At 41.5% G+C, this 27581-nt stretch overlaps 1 protein-coding gene across 7 annotated transcripts in view; it reads right to left on the reverse strand.

Annotated features, from left to right (window-relative positions):
* Window positions 1–2727: 2727 nt before the first annotated feature.
* CHN2 (chimerin 2) overlaps window positions 2728–27581 on the reverse strand; it is a 337558-nt gene continuing 312704 nt past the window's right edge. For 2 of the 7 annotated variants that reach the window (XM_068972312.1, XM_068972313.1), the window contains 6 exons: window positions 24737–24821; window positions 19721–19894; window positions 14908–14985; window positions 12253–12390; window positions 10324–10429; window positions 2728–3390 (listed from right to left, as the gene is read on the reverse strand). In XM_068972312.1, coding sequence (XP_068828413.1) covers window positions 3219–3390; window positions 10324–10429; window positions 12253–12390; window positions 14908–14985; window positions 19721–19894; window positions 24737–24821 — 753 coding nt within the window. In that variant the 3' untranslated portion in view covers window positions 2728–3218. The remainder of the gene's footprint in view (window positions 3391–10323; window positions 10430–12252; window positions 12391–14907; window positions 14986–19720; window positions 19895–24736; window positions 24822–27581) is intronic. The other 5 variants (XM_068972317.1, XM_068972314.1, XM_068972315.1 and 2 more) reach the window with 4 other exon arrangements.

The following is a 27581-nucleotide window of genomic DNA, read 5'->3' on the forward strand; positions in this document are numbered from 1 at the left end:
GACAGAGGATGAGATGGCTGGATGGCATCACTGACTCGATGGACGTGAGTCTGAGCGAACTCCAGGAGTTGGTGATGGACAGGGAGGCCTGGTGTGCTGGGATTCATGGGGTCGCAAAGAGTCGGACACGACTGAGCGACTGAACTGAACTGAAGCACAGCAAGTGATGTAAACCTTTTCATTGCCAGTGTTCAGTGTCTGGCCCTTTAATAAGTGCTTGATAAGTATTCATTGAAAATTAATGAATATCACATTTTTAAAATCAAAAGATTGACTATGGATTTGGGGATTGGTAGATCTTGGGAACTTGTAAGCTACCTGAGTTGGGTTGTCAGTTGCAGGCAGGACGGCCCAGGTAGCACTCCTGTGTGCTATGTTACTTTCCTTAACTCCTCAAATCTCTTCTCCCTTGCTCCTTCCAGGCTGCTGTTCTTGAAATCCTGCACCAGCTCCCTTCCAAGCTTGGAGACCAGGTGCCCATTTGTGTTAATGGGAGAAAGGAAAGGGTCTTTCTCTACCCACCCTGTCCCTGTCCCACCGCTTACAACCCACCTGTGGACAGTTTAACAGTGGGTTCTGGAAACAACACTGCCTCCTTTCAGGTCAAAGTACTAGAGTTATTCCAAGGGCAGGAATTTCAAGCCAGGTAAGAGGAGCCACGTCAGGCTGCCAGATGGTGGGGAAGATAGGCATGAGTGAGCAGGCTTCAGACTAAAGCAAGCTAGAGGGGATCAAGTGTTGTAATCACATTCGAGCAAAGGAATCAAGTGACCCTCATTACACATTAGAGCCCTATTATAATAATACCCCTTATGATTACTTGGACTTGGATTTAACCTGGGACAAATTTGTAATTTGTAAACAAATTTAGGTTTACAGTCTTTTGACATTTTCTTTCACGTGTCTTCTTTTCCACCTCATGTTATATCCTTTCCTCGCCTAAGTCATCATTCTTAAAACCCAATCTGAATATTTCCCCCAGTTTTTTAGAGGAGCAAACTCATTCCCAAGGTCATATGCAGCCAATAACAGACAGGCCCTTGGCGGCTCAGATGGTAAAGAACCTCCCTGCAATGCAGAAGACCCAGGTTTGATCCCTGGGTCGGGAAGATCCCCCGGAGAAGGGAATGGCAACCCACTCATTTTCTTGCCTGGAGAATCCCATGGATAGAGGAGCCTGATGGGCTACTGTCCATGGGGCTGCAAAGAGTTGAACACAACTGAGCGACTAATACTTTCACTTTCTGCTACTCAAACATGAGTCTTTCTGACTCCATTTGTTCTGCCCTCCTGCAGGCAGCCTAGGGTGATCTGCTCTAAAGACCACATAACTCAATGAAGGCCATAAACACAGTGGGTCTTACAGAAAGGGAAGCTAGAGTATTGGAACCTTAATCACAGGCAGGCTCCCCAGGAGGTAAATGGAGGAGGGAGTGGGACCAGAGGTGGAGACTCCGTGGGATATTTCTTTTCTTATTGTGTTTTGGCGATGATAGAAACTTTATTGCCTAAAATCCATCTGGGAGCAGTGTTGTGAATATTCTTTCCCTCAACACCAATTTCTTTCATGTCTTCCCAAATGATAGACGGAGAATTTAATACATTTAATGCTTTTCCTTCCATTTACACTATCATAAATTACAAAGTATTGTTCACTTCACAAAATAAAACCATTTCCAGATAATTTTTTGACAGTATCAAGAAGTACATAAGCTACAACAAACAAACCTGTACAGCTGGGAGGAACAATGCTAACAGGGACCAAGCAGAACCATCCTGACCCCCGAGTGCCAGCGAAGGCCTTTCACACGGCCCTCGGGATTTCCAGAACGACAGCTGCACTGACTTCTCCCCTTTCAGCTCACTTAACACACAGTAATTCTCTTCTGGCCACTCCAAGACAAGACTGGTGAATGACAACGCGAATCACCACAGAGAATCAGAGGAAAAGACACTGCAGTTAGGTTTAAGAAAAACAAATTTAGGTTTACAGTCTTTTGACATTTTAAATATTTTACCTATGTTACGAAATATAGAAATCTTGGTGTGGAAAGCTCATGATAAGATAAATAGAACCAATAAGATAAAACTATAGTCATCAAATCATATTAAATTATCCATCATATTAAATTATCCATGTGCTCTGATGGATACACCTATTCATAAAAACCAAACATTCATTCTTTAAAAAATAGGCTTGTTTATAAAACAAAAGTGAAAAAAATCAACAATGACTCTGCAGGTTCACTTTTCAGAAATACAGACATATGGTGAAAATGCAACTTGCCATTAACAGATGAATTCAGAGTGCTTGCCTGAAATGAAGAGGAAAAGTGCTTTTTATGTGGCCTAGATATAACCAGTGTTTCCAAATCATTTTATGTAAAATGACCACGTTCTGCGTGTTCTGTGATGTATACACATGATATGGAAGAACTATGACCAATTCTGAAACATACATTGGGATTTCACAAAATTTCTATGGAAAGAAAAGGGTAGATGTGACAGACCATCCTACAGTTGCTATAAACGTATACTGCACAATAGCAAAATGCCAGTGCTTAACAGCAAAAACTATTAAAAGCAGGGACAGAGGTGGGAGGTGAAATTTCACTGCAAAGCACTGATAGGGACAGAGGTATGTCAAGATAATACTGCATTCATGGGAAACTTTTTCAGGGATCACAGCAAGAAGGCAGGACAAGGTATACAGGGTAATAATCAATGCACTGCATTGAGTTCTATTTGCTAAAATAAAGTAACATTCTTGAAGCTAAAATAAAAATACATCTTACAATATAAGTTTCATTTAACATTTAACATATAGAATTGTCTTTTTGTAAGTGGAAAATGTATAACTGTATCAAGTACCTCTATGAATTAAGTTCCCTTTTATTACTGATAAGACAGAAGTTTAAAGGTCTACGCTGTTTTTTTAATAAGTTAAAGAAAGATTTATTAATCACTCTTCCAACAAAACAGACATACGAGGCACGGCAAAGACCCGAGGTGAGGACTTTTTCTTGCCCTCATCCTTGCTGTTCTCCTGTGGAGGGGCCAGTGTCTATGAGACACAGTAGCCAACCTGGCAATCCACTGTGGTCCAGGAAATTCCATCACTTGTTTGGAAAACAAATCAAGTGCAAGAGATGTTTTTATTTCTTTAGCCTTATCAACTTAGATGGGGCTGGGGCCACTCAACTCATTTCCCTGGTGAATTAAAACAAAACATCTTCATTTTCTATTAAGATCTGCACAATCAGCTTTTGGTACCGCATGTCATGGAGGGTGGTGAGGGTGCTGTCCTCAGGAGGTCTCATCAGGGTGGGCCCAAACACGATCCCCAGGTTTTCAGCATTCATGAAATTGTCCTTTTCATTCATAGTCACCCTGCAAGACAAACATATACAGAGAGACATTATACAGAGTCAAGGGTGGATTTGTGTACTGATTATGAACATAGGCCCCTGAGAGCTTCTCTGGTTTTGGAATTTGCAAAGGACAATTGAGGACTGGAATTATAGAGAAGTATTTTTTAAAAGGTAATTTTTGGATTTTCTTGAAGAGATCTCTAGTCTTTCCCATTCTATTATTTTCCTCTATTTCTTTGCATTGATCACTGAGGAAGACTTTCTTATCTCTCCTAGCTATTCCTTGTAATTCTGCATTCAGATTCTTATATCTTTCCTTTTCTCCTTTGCCTTTAGCTTCTCTTTTCTCAGCTATTTGTAAGGCCTCCTCATACAAGCATTTTGCCTTTTTGCATTTCTTTTTCTTGGGGATGGTCTTGATCACTGCCTCCTGTAAAATGTCACGAACCTCTGTCCATAGTTCTTCAGACACTTTATTATATCTAATCCCTTGAATCTAACAGAAGCAGAAAATATTAAGAGGTGGCAAGCATACACAGAAGAACATACAAAAAAGATCTTCATGACCCAGATAACCACGATGGTGTGATCACTGGACTAGAGGCAGACATCCTGGAATGCAAAGTCAAGTGGGCCTTAGGAAGCATCAATATGAACAAAGCTAGTGGAGGTGATGGAATTCCAGTTGAGCTATTTCAAATCCTAAAAGATGATGCTGTGAAAGTGCTGCACTCAATATGCCAGCAAATTTGGAAAACTCAGCAGTGGCCCCGGGACTGGAAAAGGTCAGTTTTCATTCTAATTCCAAAGAAAGGCAATGCCAAAGAATGCTCAAACTACCACATAACTGCACTTATCTTTCATGCTAGTAAAGTAATGCTCAAAATTCTCCAAGCCAAGCTTCAACAGTATGTGAACCATGAACTTTCAGATGTTCAGGCTGGTTTTAGAAAAGGCAGAGGAACCAGAGATCAAATTGCCTACATCTGCTGGATCATAGAAAAGACAAGAGAATTCCAGAAAAACATCTACTTCTGCTTTATCCAGTATGCCAAAGCCTTTGAGTGTGACTGAATCAAAACAAACTGTGGAAAATTCTTAAAGAGGTGGGAGTTCTAGACCACCTGACCTGCCTCCTGAGAAATCTGTATGCAGGTCAAGAAACAACACTTAGAACCAGACATGGAACAATGGACTAGTTCCAAATTGGGAAAGGAGTATGTTAAGGCTGTATGCTGCTACTGCTAAGTCACTTCAGTTGTGTCCGACTCTGTGCGACCCCATAGACGGCAGCCCACCAGGCTCCCCTGTCCCTGGGATTCTCCAGGCAAGAACAATGGAGTGGGTTGTCATTTCCTTCTCCAATGCATGAAAACTGAAAAGTGAAAGGGAAATCGCTCAGTCGTGTCTGACCCTCAGCGATCCCATGGATTGCAGCCTTCCAGGCTCCTCCGTCCATGAGATTTTTCAGGCAAGAGTACTGGAGTGGGTTGCCGTTGCCTTCTCTAGGGCTGTATATTGTCTGCTTATTTAACTTATATGCAGAGTACATACGTGAAATGCCAGGCTGGATGAAGCACAAGCTGGAATCAAGATTGCAGGAGAAATACCAATAACCTCACATATGCAGGTGACATGACCCGACCCTTATGGCAGAAAGTGAAGAAGAACTAAAGAGCCTCTTGCTGAAAGTGAAAGAGGAAAGTTAAAAAGCTGGCTTAAAACTCAACATTCAGAAAACTAAGATCATGGCATTTGGTCCCATCACTTCAGGGCAAATAGATGGCCAAACAATGGAAACAGTGCCAGACTTTATTTTTTGGGGCTCCAAAATCACTCCAGATGGTGACTGCAGTCATGAAATTAAAAGATGCTTGCTCCTTGGAAGAAAAGCTATGACAAGCGTAGTCAGCATATTAAAAAGCAGAGACATTACTTTGCCAACAAATGTCTGTCTTGTCAAAGCTATGGTTTTTCCAGTAGTTGTGTATGGATATGAGAGTTGGACTATAAAGAAAGCTGAGCACTGAAAAACTGATGCTTTTGAACTGTGGTGTTGAAGTCTCTCAGACTGCAAGGAGATCCAACCAATCAATCCTAAAGGCCTGAATAGTCATTGGAAGGGCTGATGCTGAAGCTGAAACTTTCAGTACCTTGGTTACCTGATGCTAAGAACTGAATCATTAGAAAAGACCCTGATGCTGGGCAAGATTGAAGGCAGGAGGAGAAGGGGACAACAGAGGATGAGAAAATTGGATGGCATCACTGATTCAATGGATAGGAGTTTGAGCAAGCTCTCGGAGTTTGTGATGGACAGGGAAGCCTGGCAAGCTGCAGTCCATGGGGTCACAAAGAGTCAGACACGACTGAGCGACTGAACTGAACTAAATTTTCAGATTAATTGTTTAGATTATTGACATTGTCTTCAGCCCACAGAAGTGAACTACTAAGTGAATCTGGTATAGACACACTTTTGAACACTATAAAATCAGTCCTTCTTACTAAATAAACATGGAACTCTCATTGAAGGAATATTGACTTGAAGGGGCAGTAAAGATTACTGAAAAGTGAAGTCGCTCAGTCGTGTCTGACTCTTTGAGACCCCATGGACTATATCCTACCAGGTTCCTCTGTCCATGGAATTTTCCAGGCAAGAGTACTGGAGTGGGTTGCCATTTCCTTCTCCAGGGGATCTTCCCAATGCAGGGATTGAACCCGGATCTCCCGCACTGCAGGCAGACGCTTTACCCTCTGAGCCACCAGGAAAGCCGATTATGCATACAGATTTAGTCTAGACTTGTATGGCTGTCTTCATCTCCCTCTTCTTGCTGTCCACTGGTCTGTATGCTGGAGGCTTGTATGATTGCCTTCATTTCCCTCTTCTTGCTGTCCATTGGTCTGTATGCTGGCAAACCAGGAAGCTGAGGGCAGATTCCCTGCCTGCTGGCAGGGCTACTGCCCAAGGAGAAAGGTCAAGGCATTGTCACGGGACAAGAGAATGGCTGGAATGTGGCCAAGTGGGAACACAGTTAGGCATTATTTTTAGTTCCCACGGGATAAGGTCTGGAGCAGTAATTGTTATTGGAATTTAAAATACTCATCTCATCACTAATCATTAGAGAAATGCAAATCAAAAGTATTGTGAGGTATCACCTCACACCGATCAGAATGGCCATGATCAAAAAATCTAGAAACAAAAAGTGCTGGAGAGGGTGTGGAGAGAAGGGAATCCTCCTACACTATTGATGGGATTGTAAACTGGTACAACAATTGTGGAGAACAGTATGGAGGTTCCTTAAAAAACAAATATAGAACTACCATATGACCCAGGAGTCCCACTCTTGGGCGTATAGCTGAAGAAAACTCTAATTTGAAAAGATAAATGCACGCCAGTGTTCACTGCAGCACTATTTACAACCGCCAAGACATGGGAGCAACCTAAACACCCATCCACAGAGGATAAAGGTGATGCAGTACGCATACACAGTGGAACGGGTGTATATGTCGCCGTTCCCTTCTCCAGAGGCTCTTCCCAACCCAGGGACCGAGCCTAGCTCTTCTGTATTGCAGGCAGACTCTTTACCATCTGAGCCACCAGGGATCCTAAGGGAATATTACTCAGCTGAAAAGGGAATGAAATAATGCCACTTGCAGAAGCAAGGATGGACCTAGAGACTGTCATACTGAGTAAGTCAGAGGAAGACAAATACCATATGATATCACTTATATGTGGAATCTTTAAAAAAAAGCACAAATAAACTTATTTACAAAACAGGGTCACAGATGTAGAAAACAAAATTTACGGTTTTCTGGGGTAAATGGGGGTAGGGAGGGATAAACTGGGAGATTGGGCTTGACATACACATAGGACTACATATAAAATAGCTAAATAATAAGGACCTACTGTATAGCAGAGGGAAATCTATTCAGCACTCTGTAATGGCCTGTATGGGAAAAGAATCTATAAAAGAGTGGATATTTGCTTATGTATAACTGATTCACTCTGCTGTACAGCAGAAAGTAACAAAACATAAATCAACTATACTCCAATAAAATAATTTTAAAAACACCCAAGTAAGAACTGCAAATCCTTTAAACATGAAGTTCAAACTCCAAAGTTGGCTTAAAACCTTCCTAAGTAGAATAAAATTATGATCTCTCAGATTCTTGCTTTAAGGAATTAAGGTTTTAGGATGTTCATAATAGATCTAAAAGGGAGTACATTCTTCAAAGAAGAGCAAAATCGGACTGACATATGTTGAAGTTTTTTACAAAAAGCTATCCCTTTGTGTTTATTCTCTTAAAGCTAATTAAGACTGGCTGTGTATGTGTGCAGGCCAAGTGGCTTCAGTCATGTCCAACTCTTTGCAACCCCATGGACTATAGCTGTCCAGGCTCTTCTGTCCATGAGATTCTCAATGCAAGAATACTGGAGTAGGTTGCCATCTTAACTTTGCAATGTGAAGGTAATGAAGCTGAACTGACCTTCCTAAGACTTGCCATCTAGCATTATTTTAGAAAGGTCAACTCAGCTTGCATTACCTCCACACTGCAAAGTTAAGAGGGAGGTAAGAAAGAGGATATTCTTCATTTTCAAACTACTCATAGTTGTCCATCAAGTCAGTCACCACACCAGACCAGATAAGATAGACAGCAACCCCTCCATAGTAAAAATACTAAATAATTGGCATTTAAGACTCAACTGGGATGTGTCAGCATTTTTTACTTTACCTTTCAGAGTATCATAATTGGACACTGGAAGATTTTATCCAAAATTTACTTGTACTCTTAAATTCAATAAATTAATCAAAATGAGACTCTAAGATAACTGTTACATTTCTGATCACCTTGAATATGAGCAAGAGTATTTATATGTTTTAAAGGTAGAAAAATTAAAACCTCAATGCGTTAAGTGTTTCTATAGTTTTATCAACTTGTTTCCTTTCATTTAATGAATTGGTCTGTAAATTGGTCAGTATAGATATTTTTGGTTTATCTAAAAATGGGCTGCTACCATGTATCCCCCCAAAACACAGAGGAAGGCACACGGAAGTACCCTGATCCTGCCAACATCTCAAAGACCAATATATTGACCTCACAAGTAAAGTGAAGGAAAGAGATCTGTGGTTTAGGTAAAAGAGTCTGGAACCAGAAACTCCAGTGTACTATAAACAGCCATCTCTGTCTATCTCACATGCCCTCACATAAATAACCCAGTGTGTAGCCTCCTGTGGCAGGCAGCCTCTGAGATGGCCCCCAGTGAGCTCTGTCTTCTGGAATGCATACCCTTCTGTAACTTCTTCCCTGAGAGCAGGGGTCCCTGACCTCCAGGATCTAATAATGCTTGATGATCTGAGGTGGAACTGATGTAATAATAACAGAAATAAGTGAAAGTGAAAGTTGCCCAGTCGTGTCTGACTCTGCGACCCCATGGACTATACAGTCCACGGAATTCTCCAGGCCAGAATACTGAAGTGGGTAGCCTTTCCCTTCTCCAGGGGATCTTTCCAACCCAGGGACTGAACCCAAGTCTCCCGCATTGTAGGTGGATTTTTTACCAGCTGAGCCACAAGGGAAGTCCAAGAATACTGGGGTGGGTAGCCTATATCCCTTCTCCAGTGGATCTTCCTGACCCAGGAATTGAACCGGGCTCTTCTGCACTGCAGGCAGATTCTTTAACAATTGAGCTATCAGAGAAGACCAATAGAAATAAAGTACACAATAAATGTAATCTGCTTGAATCATCCCAAAACCATCCCCCAAACCCTGGTCCATGGAAATACTGTCTTCGATGAAACTGGTCCCTGGTGCCAAAAAGGCTGGTGACTGCTGCCGTAGAGCATAGGTTAGACCTAGTGACTTGCTTCCAACACACAGAGTAACAGCAAGAGCAGTGGGGTATGGCTTCTGAGATTAGCTTACAGAAAGACTGTCTTCCCTCGTGGGTGCCTTGCTTGCTTGCTGTAAGAGAAACCAGCTGCCATGTGGGGAGCTGCCTATGGGAAGATCCATATAACAGGAAAGAGGGTTCCTGTTCTGAGAACAGTCAGCAAGTGACACCTGCAGGCTAGTCGTCTCTGAGGAACTGAATCCTGCCAAAGACCATGTGAGTGAGCTTGGAAGTGGATGCTTCCCTACTTGAGCCTTGCAGCCTGGCTGTCAGTTTGACTGCAGCCTCATTATTAACCTTGAACCAAAAGCACCAGCAAAAGCCACCTGGATTCCTGTCCACAGAGACTATGCAAAAATAAACATTTACAGTTTCAAGCCACTAAGTTTGGGGGCAACCTGTCAGTCAGTGGAAGGAAATGACAACCCATTCCAGTAATCTTGCCTGGAGAATCCTATGGACAGAGGAGCCTGATGGGCTGTCCATGGGGTTGCAGAGATTTGGACATGACTGAGCACACACACACAAGACAGATAATTAATACATCAGATGAAACAGAAATTAGGGTGGAAATCTGCTTGTCCAGAAAGAAGGCAGCTCAGGAGTCTGGGTTTAGGGTGAGCAAAAGGAGGAAGGACAGAACAGAGTTCAAGGCTTTGTGGGAGGAGGGTGCAGATGCAGGGGCAGCATAGACACGTGGTTAAGACAGATGAAGGGCTATGGGCCACACTGGGTTTCCATCTTGGCTTTACCTCGCCTCTGCAGCAGTTGTGTAAAGTCCCGAAACTTCAGAAGTATTATCTGTAACATGAGGCTCCTAACAGTACCAGCCTCAGAGACAGGACACATCTAAAGTGCGGGGAGCAACTCCTGCTGTCTCCTAGACACAGAGTGAGTGTCTAGGGTTATCAATGGGGCTGGCCTGGAGAAGGTAACCTAATTCACTTAAAAGGAGGATCTGTCCGCCCAGTGGGTTGGGGAGGCTGTGCACTTTTCCTAGTGCATCAGCAGTGCAGGGCAGATAGAGTGTGTGGAGGCAGCACCAAGGAGGTGTCAGCTTACTTCTTGAGGTGGATCATCAGGTATCGGAGGGTCTCATAGTGGGCAGGAGGAAGCAGCATCAGCACTTCATGGACCGCTTCCAGCCTCTCATCCGCATTGGAGATTTCTGTGAAGATCGCACATAATGAGTATCAGTGCAGAGCTGAAACATCAAAGTTTTCAGAGAAACTACAAGAAGTTTGGTTTGTTCGGGCTACAGATAAAGGGGATGTCTAATAATATTTCACTTAAAGTGATTCATTTGTTCATGTCTTGTCTTATTCCAGAAAGGGTTTGAGGCTGGGAGCCACATGCATATTGAATGTCTGCTGGCTGCGTGGCAGGAGGCTGCCTGTGGTCCTTGCCCTCCTGGAATCTGCAGCCTTGCAGATACTTACTGGTGGCACACGCACAGACTGTGCTTTGCCCATCTTCTGAACACTGGATTTGCTAGAAACTGTGACCAGCTTTAATTTAAACTGGACCACACTTGGGAGCTTTCTCTTGAAATGGTCTACCAGATCTTTTCTTGGCAGGCATAACTGAATCCACTTTGTAATGCAAGGGCACTGGCAGGTGAGCCAGCCAATTCAGGCTGCACTGTTGGCACTTTTTGTCAAAATGTTGGCATGGTGAACCCTAGGGTGCTGTCCAGGTTAGGAAGTAGATAGTAGGCACGTTAACAATGGGAGGAAGCATGCATGCCTCTGTTTTCAGGACTCTGATAGGTATTGGCAGCCATTCAAAGAAAGCTCTCTGGTCATTCCTCCTGGTCCAGAGGGTACCTGCTGTCAGAACCTTCCCCACATGACCACTGGGATCCAGGAAAGAATGCTCTTACCAGGGAGTATAGCCACAGCTCATCTGGAAAGTACACCCTGAGTGATTCCAGTCTGCCCACGTTTCTCCCCATCAGGTATCTTGTTACTATATTTAGCAACATCTACCTTTAAAGATTATAGTTTTTAATAAAAACTTCCTCAAAGTGTGCTTGACTTCTGTGTCATGCATTCTAGCACCTGAATCTCCCCTTCCTCACTACAGTCCTGGACAAAGTGTAATGCAACTCCCCCCACACCCAACACACACAGACACACACACACACACATACAGACACAGACACACACAGACACACACACAGACACACACACACAGACACAGACACACAGAGACACAGACACAGACACACACACAGACACAGACACATAGACACACACACAGACACATACAGACACACACACAGACACACAGACAGACACACACACGTCCTCACATCTGACAGCACTGACCCAAATGCCAAACCCTGAAGGAGCAGCTCTGGGCTGATGGAAGACTAATGCTAATGTTCCATTTCTGGCCCCATGAGCTCGGCTCTCTAAGCTTAGTTTACCTCCTCTGTAAAATGGGATTACAATATTTGCCTCATCAGCTAGATGAAAAGGTTAAAAAAGGAGATATTGGTGAGAGCTCCTAGGATAGTATTTGATACAGTATCTTCTTGACCTGTTACTAATTTTGAACAGCATCAATGTGCCCTAACATGGGGTATGACTTTAATCAGTTAGCAAGGGGATTCTGCTTACTAGATGAAAGTAGTTAATCTATACAGCCCTCACTGAAGAATATCTGATTGCTTACTAGAAAAGCATTTCACTTTCAACATATAACAGAGTAAGTCTGACTGTGCTGGTTTCCAGCATAGATGAAACAGTGGGGAGAGACAGAACTGCCTGGTACCCAGCATCAGCCGAGTAGAATTGGCTAAGCACTGGTTCCATTCAGCTAGTGTACTATGTCTGGTTCTCTACTAACCGTACCATTGTGCCCTCACTTGGCAAAGCAAGTTGTCATGCAATAAGTTAATCAGGTTCTGAGCTTTCATTTTCTTGAAGTCAAAAGCGTCACACTTAAAACTTTGGTGTCATTAAAAAATTAGTTCTCAGTACTTACTTGCTGCTTCTATAAATCTGGAATAGGTATCATAGGTGATGACAGGAATGGGTAAGTCTCTGAAATACAGTTTAAGGGCTCCAGTGATGATGTTTATGTCCGGATAGATGTTGGCAGATATATCTGCCTTTTCACCATCTGAAAAACAATGATCCAATTCCTAATTAGGATCTTATTTCACCAAGTTAAACCATGCCCAGAAAGAGAAGAAAAAAAGATGCAACAATGAATGCTCCCTTATAAGCCTCAGCTGACTCCTTTGGCATCTAATAACATGGAGATGCAGGAAGTAACAAAAAGAAGTTTGGTAAGAGGGATTTTGGGTCTGAGGGTAAGTACAGCCAAAAAAGTAGTGAAATAGACTTAAAATAGTTCTTTGGGTGCCAGCCCCTGGTAATTTGCTAAATAGAAGTCTAGCACAGTAATTTATATTCTAGACACAAAGCTTATAATAGGATAACAATCTAATTTGAAATTATAAAATCAAGAATCTTATATAGTATTCTTTGGATTTGGATTTGAAGATGACATACATAAAATAAGTTCAATATATTCAGGTTTTAATGTTTCTTTCAGGCTTACCAAAGTTTCTTTTCACTTGATTATTCCTTCCTTAATCCCTAAGACTTTAATCTGGGAAACTTAAACCTTCCCTCATGTGTAGGTAATGTTATATTTCTTACTATTTTTTGCAATCTTTCTGAAGACAATATTTTGACTTTTTGTTTTTACCATTAGTAGATATTGGTCCAATTTAACTGTCACAATCAATCATACAGGGACTATTAGCATTATCTTTTTTATAGAGAATTGAAAGAAAGAACAAATGTCTCAGTAAATTTGGTTCTGAGGATTAAAAAGCTCTTACTGTACAGAAAACAAAGTACAGCAGATAGGCCATCTGATCGCATTATTTATGTATTTAACAAACAATTACTGAGACTCTACCATGGGCCAGGCACTGTTAAGCCCTAGTGAATTAAAGAAAAGACATAAATTTGTCCCTCAGTATCCATGGGAGATTGGTTCTAGGAACTCCCAACTGCATGGGTACCAAAATCCAGGGATGCTCAAGTCCCTTATATAAAATGGCTTAGTATGTGCATATAACCTATGTATATTCTCCTGTATACTTTAAATCATCTCTACATTACGTATAATACCTAATACAATGTAAATGCTATGTAAATAATATTAATGCAGTGTGAATGCTACATAAATAGTTGCCAGCTTGTGGCAAATTCAAGTGTTGCTTTTTGGAACTTTCTGGAATTAAAAAACATATTTTTGATCCACAATTGGTTGAGTCTACCAATATGGAACCTGCAGATACAGAAGGCCAATGGTACTTTTGTTCAAATAACTGGTTAGATTGGAAGTCGGGCATGAAGCTCAACAACTGCAAGGAAATGGGAAGACAGCTCTGCTGGAGAAATGTGGAAACATGGAGGGGGACAGAGGAAAAGGAAATGGAATTCTTAGGTCAGTGTGGGGTGGTCAGGGAAAAGTCATGAAAAGGGAGGACTTAAGCTAACATTGATAAAACAATTGGGTGTTTGCCAGGCAGAATTGTGAACACATTCTAGATGGAGAGAGCAAGGTGACCCCAGGTGCTTGTTCATGAAGAGAGGTGGGAAGTACTTCAGTATTGCTAGGGTACAAAGTCTATAGAGAGGAGGTTGTGGCTATGAGCATACAGATAGATCATCAAAGACCTCATCTACTCTTCTACAGAGCAGAGGACCTATCTAGTGGGCCAGAGGTTCCATCTCTGATTGGCTGTATCAGAATTATTTGGATCATTCAAAGGAAATACAGATTCTTAGGCTCACTCAGCTTCCTGAATGAGTTCGCAGGGTGGCCCCTGCTGATCTGTATTTTTAATGAGTTCCCTAGTTAGCTCATGATATCTGGCCTAAGCGAGAATATGGCCTGGAGGACAGTATGGCACAGTCATCAAGAAGAAAAGGAGTCACCTCCTAAACTTCCCCTAGTTCAGTGCCAGGGGTACCCCCATCCCTATGCTCTCCTCTTTGGATCTCCGGGAGAAGGAGAAGAGTAAATGGGATCTGAGGTAGAGGATGCAGAAGGTGCCATGTGCCATGGTGCCATGTGACAGATCATAAATGTTAGGCAACAAAGTCAAGAAGCTTAATGGCACCAAAGGCTGCCTGATCATTCAAGTAGTATTTAAAACTCACTTCTCCATGTAGTCACTGTCCAAGACTTTTTAAAAAACACTTTCCCCAGAAAATCAGAGAACTATGGAGAACTATGGATTATAAAACATTACTTCCTGGCTTCCCAAAGAACAGCTCTTAGTAGCTCTAAAACCCTATTTCCATTATGAATAAAACTGGTTCCAAAAGAGAAGATGCTAGGGATAAGTCATTTAACACTCAGTAAAGTGCAAGTCTGGGGCTTCCTTGGTGGCTCAGATGGTAAAGAATCTGCCTGCAATGCAGGAGACCCGGGTTAGGTCCCTGGGTTGGGAAGATCTCCTGGAGAAGGGAATGGCTACCCATTCCAGTATTCTTGCCTAGGAAATCCCATGGGCAGAGAAGCCTGGTGGGCTACAGTCCATGGGGTCTGTCCATGAACAGTCAGACACAATTGAACAACTAACGCATACATACATGCAAAGGGCAAGCCTACCTCTGTCAAATGCCATTTTGACATCTTCGATGTGTTCTGTGAACCCGGAGACTCTATAAAGGCCTTCTGACTTTAATCCTGTAAAAAAAAGAGATAGATTTTAACTGTAGCTTCCTAAAGCACCTAAAAATGAATATAATTTCCTATCTACACTGCATGCTATCAGGAAATGAGTGAATGTAGTCAGTGCTCTTATTAGGGGCTTCCCCAGTGGCTCAGTGGTAAAGAATCTGCCTGCCAATGCAGGAGACACAGGTTTGATCCCTGAGTCAGGAAGATCCCATGAGGAGGAAATGGCAACCTACTCCAGTGTTCTTGCCTGGGAAATTCCATGGACAGAGGAGCCTGGCAGGCAACAGTCCATGGGGTTACAAAGAGTCGGATACAACTGAGTGACTGAGAAACGAATGCACACATGCACGCTCTTATATATTACACACTATCACATCAGAACTTGAAATGTCCGTCTCCGTTTCTGTGCATCTGTCTTCATTGCTTGTGTGGCAGTGGAGACCTCGGGGTCTGGTCTTCCTCCTGCCTGGCTCTGCAGAGTAAACCTAAGGTTAAGATTCTCAGCAGTCATGATGTCCTGCTTCCTTTGTTCATCTGACAGTGGATGAGACTTCACTTCAGCAAACTATTTTCTCCCCAGCATCCTCTGTATCCATATGCCATGCTGCATGTAGCTTGGTGCTCAGTACACGAGTATGCATGTGTGTGGTTCATCTTATCCTGAGTTTACTAGAACTATCCAAATGTTATAGCCTAGGTGTTCATCATAATAATGACAGTATATTAAATGTTTAACTACATATGGTTGATTTAATTGGTATAAGTAAAGTAAGTAAAGTCACGCAGTCGTGTCCGATTCTTTGTGACCCTGTGGACTGCCCACAAGGCTCCTCAGTCCATGGGATTCTCCAGGCAAGAATACTGGAGTGGGTTGCCATTTCCTTCTCCAGGGGATCTTCCTGACCCAGGGATCGAACCCGGGTCTCCCACATTGGAGGCAGATGCTTTAACCTCTGAGCCACCAGGGAATACCTTCAAATAAATGATTATACAAATAGATGCAGGAAAATACAATTCTAATGAATGAGTCTAGAAACTTGATCACTGTATATTTAGGGTAAGAAAAAGATGTGGGTGCAGCTCCTAGACCTTATTGATTTGTTAGGACATTTCAAAGTATCAGAAAGGATAGAGGATAAGATTTCAGACATTGTATATCAAAAACCAGCTGCTATCAAACTATAGCTACAGTCATAATAAGCAAATAAAAAGTTTCTACTGCTGCTGCAGTACAGTCTGTCAAGCAATGTAACTAAAGTACATTTCTGTTTTTCATGTATACTGTCTGCCATATATAAAAAAGTTGGCACTGGATCTGCTAAAGCTCCTATACTTTGGCCACCTGATGCAAAGAGCTGACTCTTTGGAAAAGACCCCAATGCTGGGAAAGCTTGAATGTAAAAGAGGGTGGCAGAAGATGAGATGTTTAGATAGCATCACTGACTCAATGGACATGAATTTGAGCAAACTCTGGCAGATAGTGAGGACAGAGGAGCCTGGCCTGTTGAAGTCCATGGGGTCATGAAGAGTTGGACATGACTTAGCAACTGAACAGAAGCAACATTAGGTCTGCATCAGAGACAGCAAATGCATGGCACAGATACTGCCCCTCCTCTCTCCTATGGCCATCAGAGACACTCTTCATTGACCTCAGCTTTCTCTCCTACTGAGCCCCACTCAGATTCAGAATTTGTTTCAGGACAGTTGTCTAGGGTGCCACTAGTGATCAACTGAATTGGCCCATAGATGAGACTTGGTTCTAGTTGGTGGTGCATTAAGCATGCCTTGGTCCAGCTGTAACCCACCCTGCAACAGAGGTGAGTACACAGTGACACTTGGGAGCACAGTGCAGTGGACACTAACCCTGCCTTTTGATAGAAGAGGCTACAGGGAAGGTCTTACTGAGGAACTGTCTTTAAGAAAGTCATGGGACTTCTCTGGTGGTCCAGTGGTTAAGATTCCACCTTCCAATGCAAGGGATGTGGGTTTCATCTGTGGTCAGGGAGCTGAGATCCCACATGTCTCGTGGCCAAAAAACCAGAACATAAAACAGAACCAATATTGTAACAAAGTCAATAAAGATGATAAAATGATCCATAGTAACAATAAATAAATAAATAAATAAATAAATAAATAAATAAATAAATAAATGGAGGAAGTCATGAGGGATGGGCTGGACTTTGCCAGAGTTAGCAGAGGCTGCCGCCTCCCTTCCCATATTAATTCTCCCTTCCTCTGCTGTGATGAAACCTTTGGTTTTTTAGAACAACACTCATTGCAGAGGCCATTAAGTCCTGGCCAGTGTGAAGAGAGCAGAAGTGATGTGTACAGTGCTGCCCATGGACTTGGAGGGCGTGCCCTCTTGCTCTTGGCCAGAATGCAGATGAGATGGTGATAACCATCTAGGACCATACAGAGGAGGGCAGCACTCAGAGATGATGGGGTAACGAGCTGGGGGCCTGAATTCCTGCCCCTGGGCAGCTGCCCCACCAGCCCTGGACTGCTGCTGGAGAGAGAGAGGTGTCCATCTTGTTGATGTCACTATTAGTTGGGGTCTCTGTGATAGCATGAAAGCATCTGGGTTAAGGACATTGGTCAGACACACAGATTTGGAGGTGGAGTTAAAGGATTGGGTCATACCAGGTAAAAAATAACACAGTTGAGTCTTATATGTTGGACCCTGTACTGGGCTAGTTATCTGGATCAGCACCTTATGAGGTACAAGTGATTCTGTTCACTTTGAAGATGAAAGAAAAGAAAGTGAAAGTGTTAGTCACTCATTTGTGTCTGACTCCTTGAAACCTCATGGACAGTAGCCTGCCAGGCTCCTCTGTCTGTGGAATTCTCCAGGCAAGAATACAGGAGTGAGTTGCCATTCCCTTCTCCAAGGAATCTTCCCAACCCCGGGATCAAACCCAGGTTTCCTGCATTGCAGGCAGACTCTTTACCATCTGAGTCATCATGTAAGGGTGAATCAATCACCTTATGAGCTACAACTGATTCTGTTCACTTTGAAGATGAGGAGACAGATATTCAAATGGAGTAAGTAACTTGCCCAAGGTCATACTGTAGCTGATATGAGAAATGGTTGGGAATCTAACTTCAAGTTCATGATCTTTTCACTCTGCCACATTATGCATAAACAAATGGCCATAAAGGCATCTGGAGAACAATAAGAAATTGACTATGGATTGAAGGTGGGATAAGATGTTGGCAGTGGTGGCAGTGAAGCTGGAAATGGAAGCGTCACATGAACTCCTTCCAGCCCCTTCTCTGGATTCTGCTCACATGCATGGGACCCTAATGCCTGTAGCTCCAGCCCCTTTGCTGTGACTAGCACAGATTCCTAACTTGTGCTATTCTAGCTCTTATACTAGGCATGCTTATCGCCGTGCTTTCCGTGGACACATTAGCCGTCAGATGTGGTAGTCACTTGTCTCTAGTTGTTGGCAGTCTCTGATGAGGATCACCATGGGGTGATCCCAGCTTCTTCAGAGAAGTGCAGGTCCTGATGGTAAGCTCTGGAGAGGCTGATTATCTGACCCTCTGGGGTAGCAGGACCCTCAAAACAGCAGTACCCAGGGCTGCTCTTCCCAGCCACTCATCCAGAGTCAGGGTACCCCCTCAACTTGTATCAAGAACTCACCAGATCCCAAAGCCCCTACTCAACTCTAACAGACCCAGCAGGCAAAAGGCAGGACGCATTTCTTACAATCTGAGATGAAATGAGCGAGTCTTAAGGGAACAGATTAGCTGTAGTTTTCAGCCTGCATGGAAGAGGGAATCATTTCCTATCTCTAAAAGCTTTAGGAAAACAAGTTATAATGTCATCTTTTGTTTTGGAAAGAATGGGATAGTTGGCAAATGCATAAATACCTGTAGCATATAGTAAGCCAATTTGGACACAACAATGGTACCAGCTATAGTAGGGTACATACATGGCAACACTTGTAAAAGCCTTTCCAATTACTCAAATTGCATCCAACAATCCAAATTCTCTCCAACTACACTATAACCACCACATCATTGAACATTTTGATACTGAAAAGTGGCCAAAGCTCAAATAAAAGAAAGATGACTCAAGCATAATATAAAGAATCTTTTCTTTGAAATGTTCCCATCTTCCTTGTATGCTCAGTTTTTGGTGGATAAATCTTTCAATCTTTAGCTTTCCTCTTTGAAATAAACAGAATCAATACTAGCAATAAATTTCTATGTGGTAGAAAATCCATGTGTTGACCAAGAACTTTTTAACTTTTTTTTAAAAGAAGCATTTTAAAAGACTCCATTTAGACCTCACCTCTGCCATAAACCCTTTCTGAACTCTCCTCAGATAAGATTAAAATGTCCTTCTTTGTGACTCCATGGTATTCTGAATACACATACTCACAGCATTTACTTAGCACACATGCATGTATGCACTCATAGATTTATTTGCACCCCTGATTCTGTATACTATTCTATGAATTTCTTAAAGGCATAAACTATAACTTTTATGTCCCCAGTGTGTAGTACATAATGAATGCTTGGCAAGCATGTATAAAATGCATGCATGCATGGTTTTTATATGAAACAGAAATTGATGTCATTGGTTGGATTTAGTTTGTGTGTGTGTGTGTGTGTGCATGCAGACCATTTCCCTGAGATCAATAGTGGAGAGTCAATTTAACAATTATAAGAATAAAGTCTCCTTGACAACACTAAAAAGAAAGTCACTATAATAAGGAGTTTTTTTCCAAACCTCTTGCTTCAATTTCCCGAATGCAGATGTCTACCACCATGGGTCTCTGTGTGTTGTGAGCCTTCACAAGTGTCGTGAGGTCACAGCAGTACACCTTCTTGATCCTCTTGAGATCAGGCTGGCAGTCATTGGGAACGTGCTTGGAACACTGCTTGTGTACGTTCAATCCACAGTCTGTAAAAAGAGAAGCCATGTTAGTCTTGCCTGGCTGTTTTGTAGAAGTTCAACACAAATTATATGTTACCAAAAATAAAAAAAGGAAAACACCCCCAGGGCTTGTTGTATCTCTCTGGAACATCCATGCCGCTTAGAGGTGATGCTGTTCACAGATGAGTATGAAATCTATCTGTGCTCATGAAACTTAAATAATTCCATTTTTCTCAATATGCCTTCTCTTATTGAGAAGAAAAGAGACATCCCACAGAGACAGTTTTGGTAATTAGGTTGTTTGTATGTTTTTTTCCCTTCTGGGATTGGAACCTTTGTGTCTGTTTGAAGGCTTTTGGGTTTAGATTCCCAGAGCAAATCACGTTCCATAAAGGGCACCTAGGACTTCTGCTAGGGTGTTCTCCTTGACTTTGTGACACTCCTTCTGTGGAAGACATGATTACACTGTCTGTAGGAATCTCTCATCTTTGGTCTGAGACCCCCATGACCATTGGCATACTCTTCTGCCTTCTTGGAGAATTGCCCATGCTTTCCACTCCTGTCTTCTTTGCTGGGCAGTTTGAGTAGGCCATTGTCCTTTCTACTTGCCTTGTTTTGACACCTGTGAGTGGAAATACTGTCTAACTGGACACTGGTGGGAGGACTCAAGAGTTTACAGTTTAGAACAATGCCATGTAATGTGATGATGAGAGCAATTATTTATAAAGCTCATATCAAGATCCAAAGCGGAAAAGGGGCTTTTAAGTTCAATGCACATATTAAAAGCCTTATTAGCAGTTGGTATCCACTAATGGAATTTCTCTAACAATAACAAGGCACAGTCTACATTCTGGAAAATAAAAATTTAATGCTGAAGATGTTCAAAGTTGACTTGGTGTCTATTCAAAATACCTTCTAATATTGCTTTCATAGGTGTAAAGCATAATAATAAAATCATTTTTATCTTTTATATACATATTATAAACACATGATAATGAATATTATAATTTCACTGTTTTTAAAAAAGCACTTAACCACACCAAAGATTTGAGAGGATATAAACTTTTGTGAAATCATCAATTAATGATTTTTGTCATTATATGCTTTTCATGTCATGTTTTACTGGGTGAGTTCTGTCTATCCCTTTCTAAAAATAAAACCACTTCTAATTATCTTAGCTTTATCAACATGAGACATTTAACAAAGCTCAAGTAAATGTCAATAACATTTGATCTACTGAATATAAATATTGGTGAACTGAACTAAATAGAGTTGACTGCTTTTCTTGTTTGCACAATGATCTACTCCTAGGGTTATCATGAGGATCAAATAAGTTAATATATGCAAAGTCTGAAGTATGGGGAGTGCTACGTGAGAGTCAGATAGAAGAAACAGCAATATGGTGATAGAAAAGACAAGGATGCCCGCTTAGCCACTTTTACGTGATTTCATTAGTCATTTTTATTAACTGTGAATTCTTACAAATTTCATTTAAAACATTTTTTAAAAATTATGGTAAAATATACATAAAGTTCACCATTTGAACCATTTAAGTATACAGTTCAGTGGCATTAAGTACCTTCACCCTATGTACTAACATCACTATCTCCAAACCTTTTTTATCTTTCAAAACAGAAACTGTACCCATGAAACAATAACTCCTGGGGCCTTCTTCCTCGTGAGCCTGTCAACCATATTTTTCCTTCTGCATCTATCAATCTGACTACTTTAGATATCTCATATAAGTGGAATCATACAGTATTTGTCCTTTTGTGACTGCCTCATTTCACTTAGTACAATGCCCTGAAGGTTCATTCATATTGTAGTTCATGGTAGAATTTCCTGAAGAACATTGCATTTAAGGCTGAATACTATTCCACTATACATATGTACCACATTTTGTCTATCTGCTCATCCACTGATGGGTACTTAGGTTGTTTCAACCTTTTGGCTATCATGAACAATGTTGTTATCAATATGGGTGTACCAATATTTGTTCAATCCTTTCAGTTCTTTTGGGTATATACCCAGAAGTGGAACTGCTGGATTATATGATAATTCTAGTTTTAATTTCTTTATAAACTTCATTTCATGCTCTGAAATAACAGTGTTTTTATGTAGAGTTAAATACTGATATTTTGTTTTATAACAAATACTCAGTTTTTGCAAACTAATACAATTCTATATGCTATAAAGTCTAGTTAATTTTTAAAACATTTGAAATATGTAAAACAGTGAGAGGCAATGACGAATCTACCAAACATTTAATGGTCAGTTTTCAGCTTTCCTGCTTCTCAGAGGAAGTATGAGGTTAAGCTGTGGTCATTGGAGAAGAGTAACATAGCCTAAGAATATGTTTTATTAAAAAAAAAAAAATCCAAACCCTCTTATCCCAGAGAAAGTTGCTGTTCACAGCTAATCTGAATTCCAGAGTTTTGTTCTCATAATATTGACTTTGGACCAATTTCCTGCTGAAATTGGATAATACAAGCAATTAGGGATATTTTTGGTGGGTATACTCTAAACAGGTTGAATTAATGAACACTGAGTAAAGCGATATTTGAACACTTTGCTCAGTGGTTGAGATGTAAGATACTCTGTAACTCTTGATGACTAAGCTTTTCATGGTAATCTAGGTCTCTGGAACACTTCTGGAGAGTCTGTCTCCAAACTTATGTTTCCTGCTTGCCTTGTAGATCTGGGATGGGGGCAGGTAGAGTAACCAGCCTATATGAGCACTCCTGGACCCATCCAGGTACCACCACCAGTGACTGCTGCCTCTCTATAGAAGCTGAAATAGCCCTTTCCAGGCAGAGGAAGGATTTAAAGTCCCATGATCTTGTGAACCAAAATGGGCAGCATGGGGAAATATATCATCTTTTTTAATTTTTAAAATTTTTATTGCAGTATAGCTGATTTATAATGTGTTAGTTTCAGGTATATGGCAAAGTGATTCAGATATTTTTTCCATATTATATATATATATATATACACACACACACACATCTTTTCCAGATTCTTTCCCCATAGAGGTTAGTACAGAATACTGAGTGGAGTTCCCTGTGCTATACAGTAGGCCCTTGTTGTTTATTTTATATATAGAAATGTGTATATGTTACTCCCAAATTCCTACTTTATCCCTCTGCTCCCACCTCTCCCCTCTGGCAACCATAAGTTTGTTTTCTATGTCTGTGAGTCTGTTTCTGTTTTGTAAGTAAGTTCAAGTGTGGGAAATAGATCATATTAATGTAATGTCATTCAATTCAGTTCAGTCGCTCAGTCGTGTCTGACTCTTTGTGGCCCCATGAATCGCAGCACGCCAGGCCTCCCTGTCCATCACCAACTCCCTGAGTTTACCCAAACTAATGTCCACCTAGTCGGTGATGCCATCCAGCCATCTCATCCTCTGTTGTCCCCTTCTCCTCCTGCCCCCAATCCCTCCCAGCATCAGGGTCTTTTCCAATGAGTCAACTCTTCGCATCAGGTGGCCAAAATATTGGAGTTTCAGCTTCAGCATCAGTCCTTCCAATGAACACCCAGGACTGATCTCCTTTAGGATGGACTGGTTGGATCTCTTTGCAGTCCAAGGGACCCTCAAGAGGCTTCTCCAACACCACAGTTCAAAAGCATCAATTCTTCGGCTCTCAGCTTTCTTCACAGTTCAACTCTCACATCCATACATGACTACTGGAAAAACCATAGCCTTGACTAGACGGACCTTAGTCAGCAAAGTAATATCTCTGCTTTTTAATATGCTGTCTAGGTTGGTCATAACTTTCCTTCCAAGGAGTAGGCATCTTTCAATTTCATGGCTGCAATCACCATCTGCAGTGATTTTGGAGCCCACTTATTTTATTTTAAATGCTTCACACAAATTGTTTCTTTAAAATCATACTCTAGCAACAAACAAATCAGTTAAGCTATTAGTGGAAACTCAATCAATATATCACAGGAGGCTGTTCTTGCTCCTGGCCAGAAGTGTTTGCCATAAAAAGCCTGGCATGATGAATTAGGAAGCCCGGTTACACATTAATTTGGCAATTCTTTTCTATGTTGTTATATATATCTTAAGATGTGTTGTGCGCACTTAGCAATGGGTGTATGCATCCAGTTCTAGGTGGAAAAACACTTAGGGTTTCAAAGCATTTTGAAAATATGTGATATGCAATCAACGTGTGTATTTTCACTGCTAATTTGATGGCAGAAAAATACTGGACCTGGGCTCTGGAGTCAAATCAAAGTTCCACCACTTACTGTGTGGCCAAGGGCAATGAACAATTATTAATAAGGCTCAGTTTCTTCATCTATTTAATGGGGAGAATAATTGCATCTCCCACAATGTTTGGGGCTAAAGTCCATGGGGTTGCAAAGAGTTGGACACGACTGAGCGTCTGATCACACAAGGTTTGTTGGTAAGGCTAAATGATATGATGAATAGAAAGTGTTAGCTCAGTGCTTGGTATGAAGTAATTGTTCACTTACATTATTATTTTTATGCCCTGCTTTGTGTAGTAAAACAGGGATGGGAAAGCACTGTGACTTTTCTACCTATACAATTCCATTGGAATCAAGTTTCTTTTTCTTTTAAGGACACCTACCTATTTTGGGTAGCAGGTAGATGGGTAAGAAAATAGACTCGCTTGGATTTTTTTTTTCTTTTCTTGCATAAATGTGAGATATTCCTTCTCATTCTGGCAAACACCTAGAACAGTTTTTCCATTAAGCACAGAGATGCCTTGAGTCTTCCAGAAAGCTAGACTTTTGAGCTAATAATCTGAGCCTATTTTCCAGCTCTGAAAAGATGCCCTCCATGTAACCATGATGACACTTTATGTAAATGGAAAAGGAGAAAGAAAGTTGCATGTCTACCTGAGCACCGGACCCCTTGGGCAATGAGCCCCCACATGAAGTTGGCACAGTATTCACACCAGTGAGGGCCTCGGAATGTGTGGACCTGTAAGCCAAAATGAAGAAAAGTGTCAGAAAATTCAGTCACTCGGAGGCAGGTGGCCTTGGACATGCATGACACCAAGAAACAAATGCCTGTGTGGGAGTAAGCATCCCTCACTGGGCTTTTTCTTTCCAGTGATGTTGAGTTGCAAACAGACCTGCAGAAAACAGATGCACTTTGATTTCTGAAAATTCTCCACTGAGCCTCATGCCCCAAGCTAGAGCCAAAAAGGAATGTGGAGAAATGATAAAATTACAGGGCCATGCCATCAGCTATGGAACGAGACACTCACTATCCCTAAAAAAGCACTACATGGACAAATGGAAGATAGCCTGAGCTGGTCGCTATAACCTGCATTTAGTTCAGCAAGTTCTGGAAGGCAGAACTCAGTTACTATGGCATTTTGACCAAAGTTGTCCTATCCAGTGAAGTAGGAAATGGCAACCTACTCCAGTATTCTTGCTTGGAAAATTCCATGGACTGAGGAGCCTGGCAGGCTACCGTCCAGTCCAGAGGGTTGCAAAGAGTCAGAAGCGACTTAGCATGCATGCATGCATAGGATAATTACAAGGTTCAAAGGCTTTAAGTCACTTCCAGAAGATGATTGGATGGCATCACTGACTCAATGGACATGAGTCTGAACAAACTCCAGGAGTTAGTGAAGGACAGGGAAGCCTAGTGTGCTGCAGTTCATGAGGTCACAAAGAGTCAGACACAACATAGCAGTCGAACAACAACAACAAGAAAAGTCTTTAAAAAAAGGTATAGGAGACTTCCCTTGTGGTTCAGTGGTTATGAGTCTGTGTTTGCAATGCAAGGGGCATAGGTTTGATCCCTGGTCAGGGAACTAAGATCTCGCATGCCACATGGCGTGGCTAGAGCAAAACAAAACAAAGGAGGGAGCTGACTCTGAAAACGAAGCCACCCCGTGTAGCTTCTGAGTGAGTAAGTTGAAACTTCCTTCTGAGTGGCCAGAGTGCCAGCCTCCTGGTTGGTGCCCAACTCAGTTGCTAAATATTTTGAAAAAATCATGATGTAAAGATGGTCTTATTTCTAATTATTTATGTACAACCTCTTGTGACAGGACTATATATTAAGTCATGATTTAAAACAAAAACAGAACAAAATAAAAATATATGTTCTCTGGCACCAGTAAGCATCAAGAAACAGAGTCAGGGGATGCCTTGAAAGCAAATGTGGCTGTGGTTAAGCCAGAAACCATCACAGGCAGTTTATCTGGGGGCACATATATCAACGCGAAGAGGTTTGGAATTTTTACAAAATTAAAATATCATGAGACTATATGGTTTCTATAAGGACTTTCAAAGTTTTAAACCTCCGTTAACAGATAAAAGACATGCAGACAATATTATTATTATTTTTTTTAGAGACTGGGAGGCCTGAACAGGCCTATATAGTCAAGATGACAACTACAGTCACAATTTGCGAAGATGCTCATCAGAGCTCTACTTCAGGAAAAATAGCATCACTTGGAGATCTTCATTTATTTACATATGCTAGTAATTGGGTGTATATAAAGTGACAAACAAAACAGATTTGGTTCCCTCCTGATGGCACTTACAGATTTGTCAGGGCAGAGAAAGTGATCAATTAGCCAATCGAAAAGAGAAACTTCTGACCATGGTTTTATGTAATAAAACTTTGTTATAATAGTCTTTTGGTATTGCAGTTTATCACATGCAAACTCTCCCCCATTATACTATTTCTGCTTTGAAACATGATAGGGGAAAAGAAAAACCTCTCAGAATTGTTTTGACTAAAATGGAGAATAGTGCTGCAAGGAAATGACACCAAGATATGACAAAGCACCCCTTGTTGGAATGCAGAGACTCTATCTGAGGGAGCGCTTGCATTCTCTCGGAGCCAAAATACACGATTTAGCGAGAGGCCCACTCACATGAAAGGTGGTTCTAAAAGAATTCCTCAGGAAAGTGTCCTACTGAAAGCTGAACAGTTTACAAATTAAGCAATCAAAGGCTTCTTAATATTTTAGCAGAGATGCTCTAAAGCACCAGTCCTTTTTGGCACCAGGGACCAGTTTCGTGGAAGACAATGTTTCCACAGACTCACAGGGGATGGTTCCAGGATGATTCAAGTGTGTTACATTTATTGTGCACTTTATTTCTATTATTATTATGTCAGCTTCACCTCAGATCATCAGGCATTAGACCCTGGAGGTGAGGGACTCCTGCTGGTTAATTAAAGCAACAACGTTGATTGCACATATACTGTTGAAATTGCAAGGTTGATAAAATAATATGTAAAATAATATATCTCAAAAAGAAAGAAAAGAAAAAAAAAAAGGCGTGGAAAAGAAGGCCCCTGTGTTATCCAAGACAGTCAGGAAGTCGTCTTTTGAAAGGGTGACCTCAAATTGCTTGAAGGGAGAGAAGAAGCCAGTCTGGTGGGGGCTTTGAAGGGAGCATTTCAGGCAGAAGGAGTCTGACTGAAGGCACCACTGACTGAATGGACATGAGTTTAAGTAAGCTCAGGGAGTTGGTGACGGACAGGGAAGCCTGCTGTACTGCGGTCAATGGGATTAGAAGAATTAGAAGGTCAGGGTGGCCAGAATGCCAGAGTGAAGGGGAGAGGGACTGGGATGAGGTTGAAAGTAAGACAGCACCTTGAAGGCTTTCTTAACAAGTGTGGATTTGGTTGTGATCAAGTACAACAGGAAGTTCCTGGAGGACTTCCAAGTAGGACGATGATTTTTTTTAAAAAAGATGTTCTGACCACTGTGTT

This window comes from Capricornis sumatraensis, chromosome 5, assembly GCF_032405125.1.
Source record: "Capricornis sumatraensis isolate serow.1 chromosome 5, serow.2, whole genome shotgun sequence".
Classification (NCBI taxonomy): Eukaryota; Metazoa; Chordata; class Mammalia; order Artiodactyla; family Bovidae; genus Capricornis; species Capricornis sumatraensis.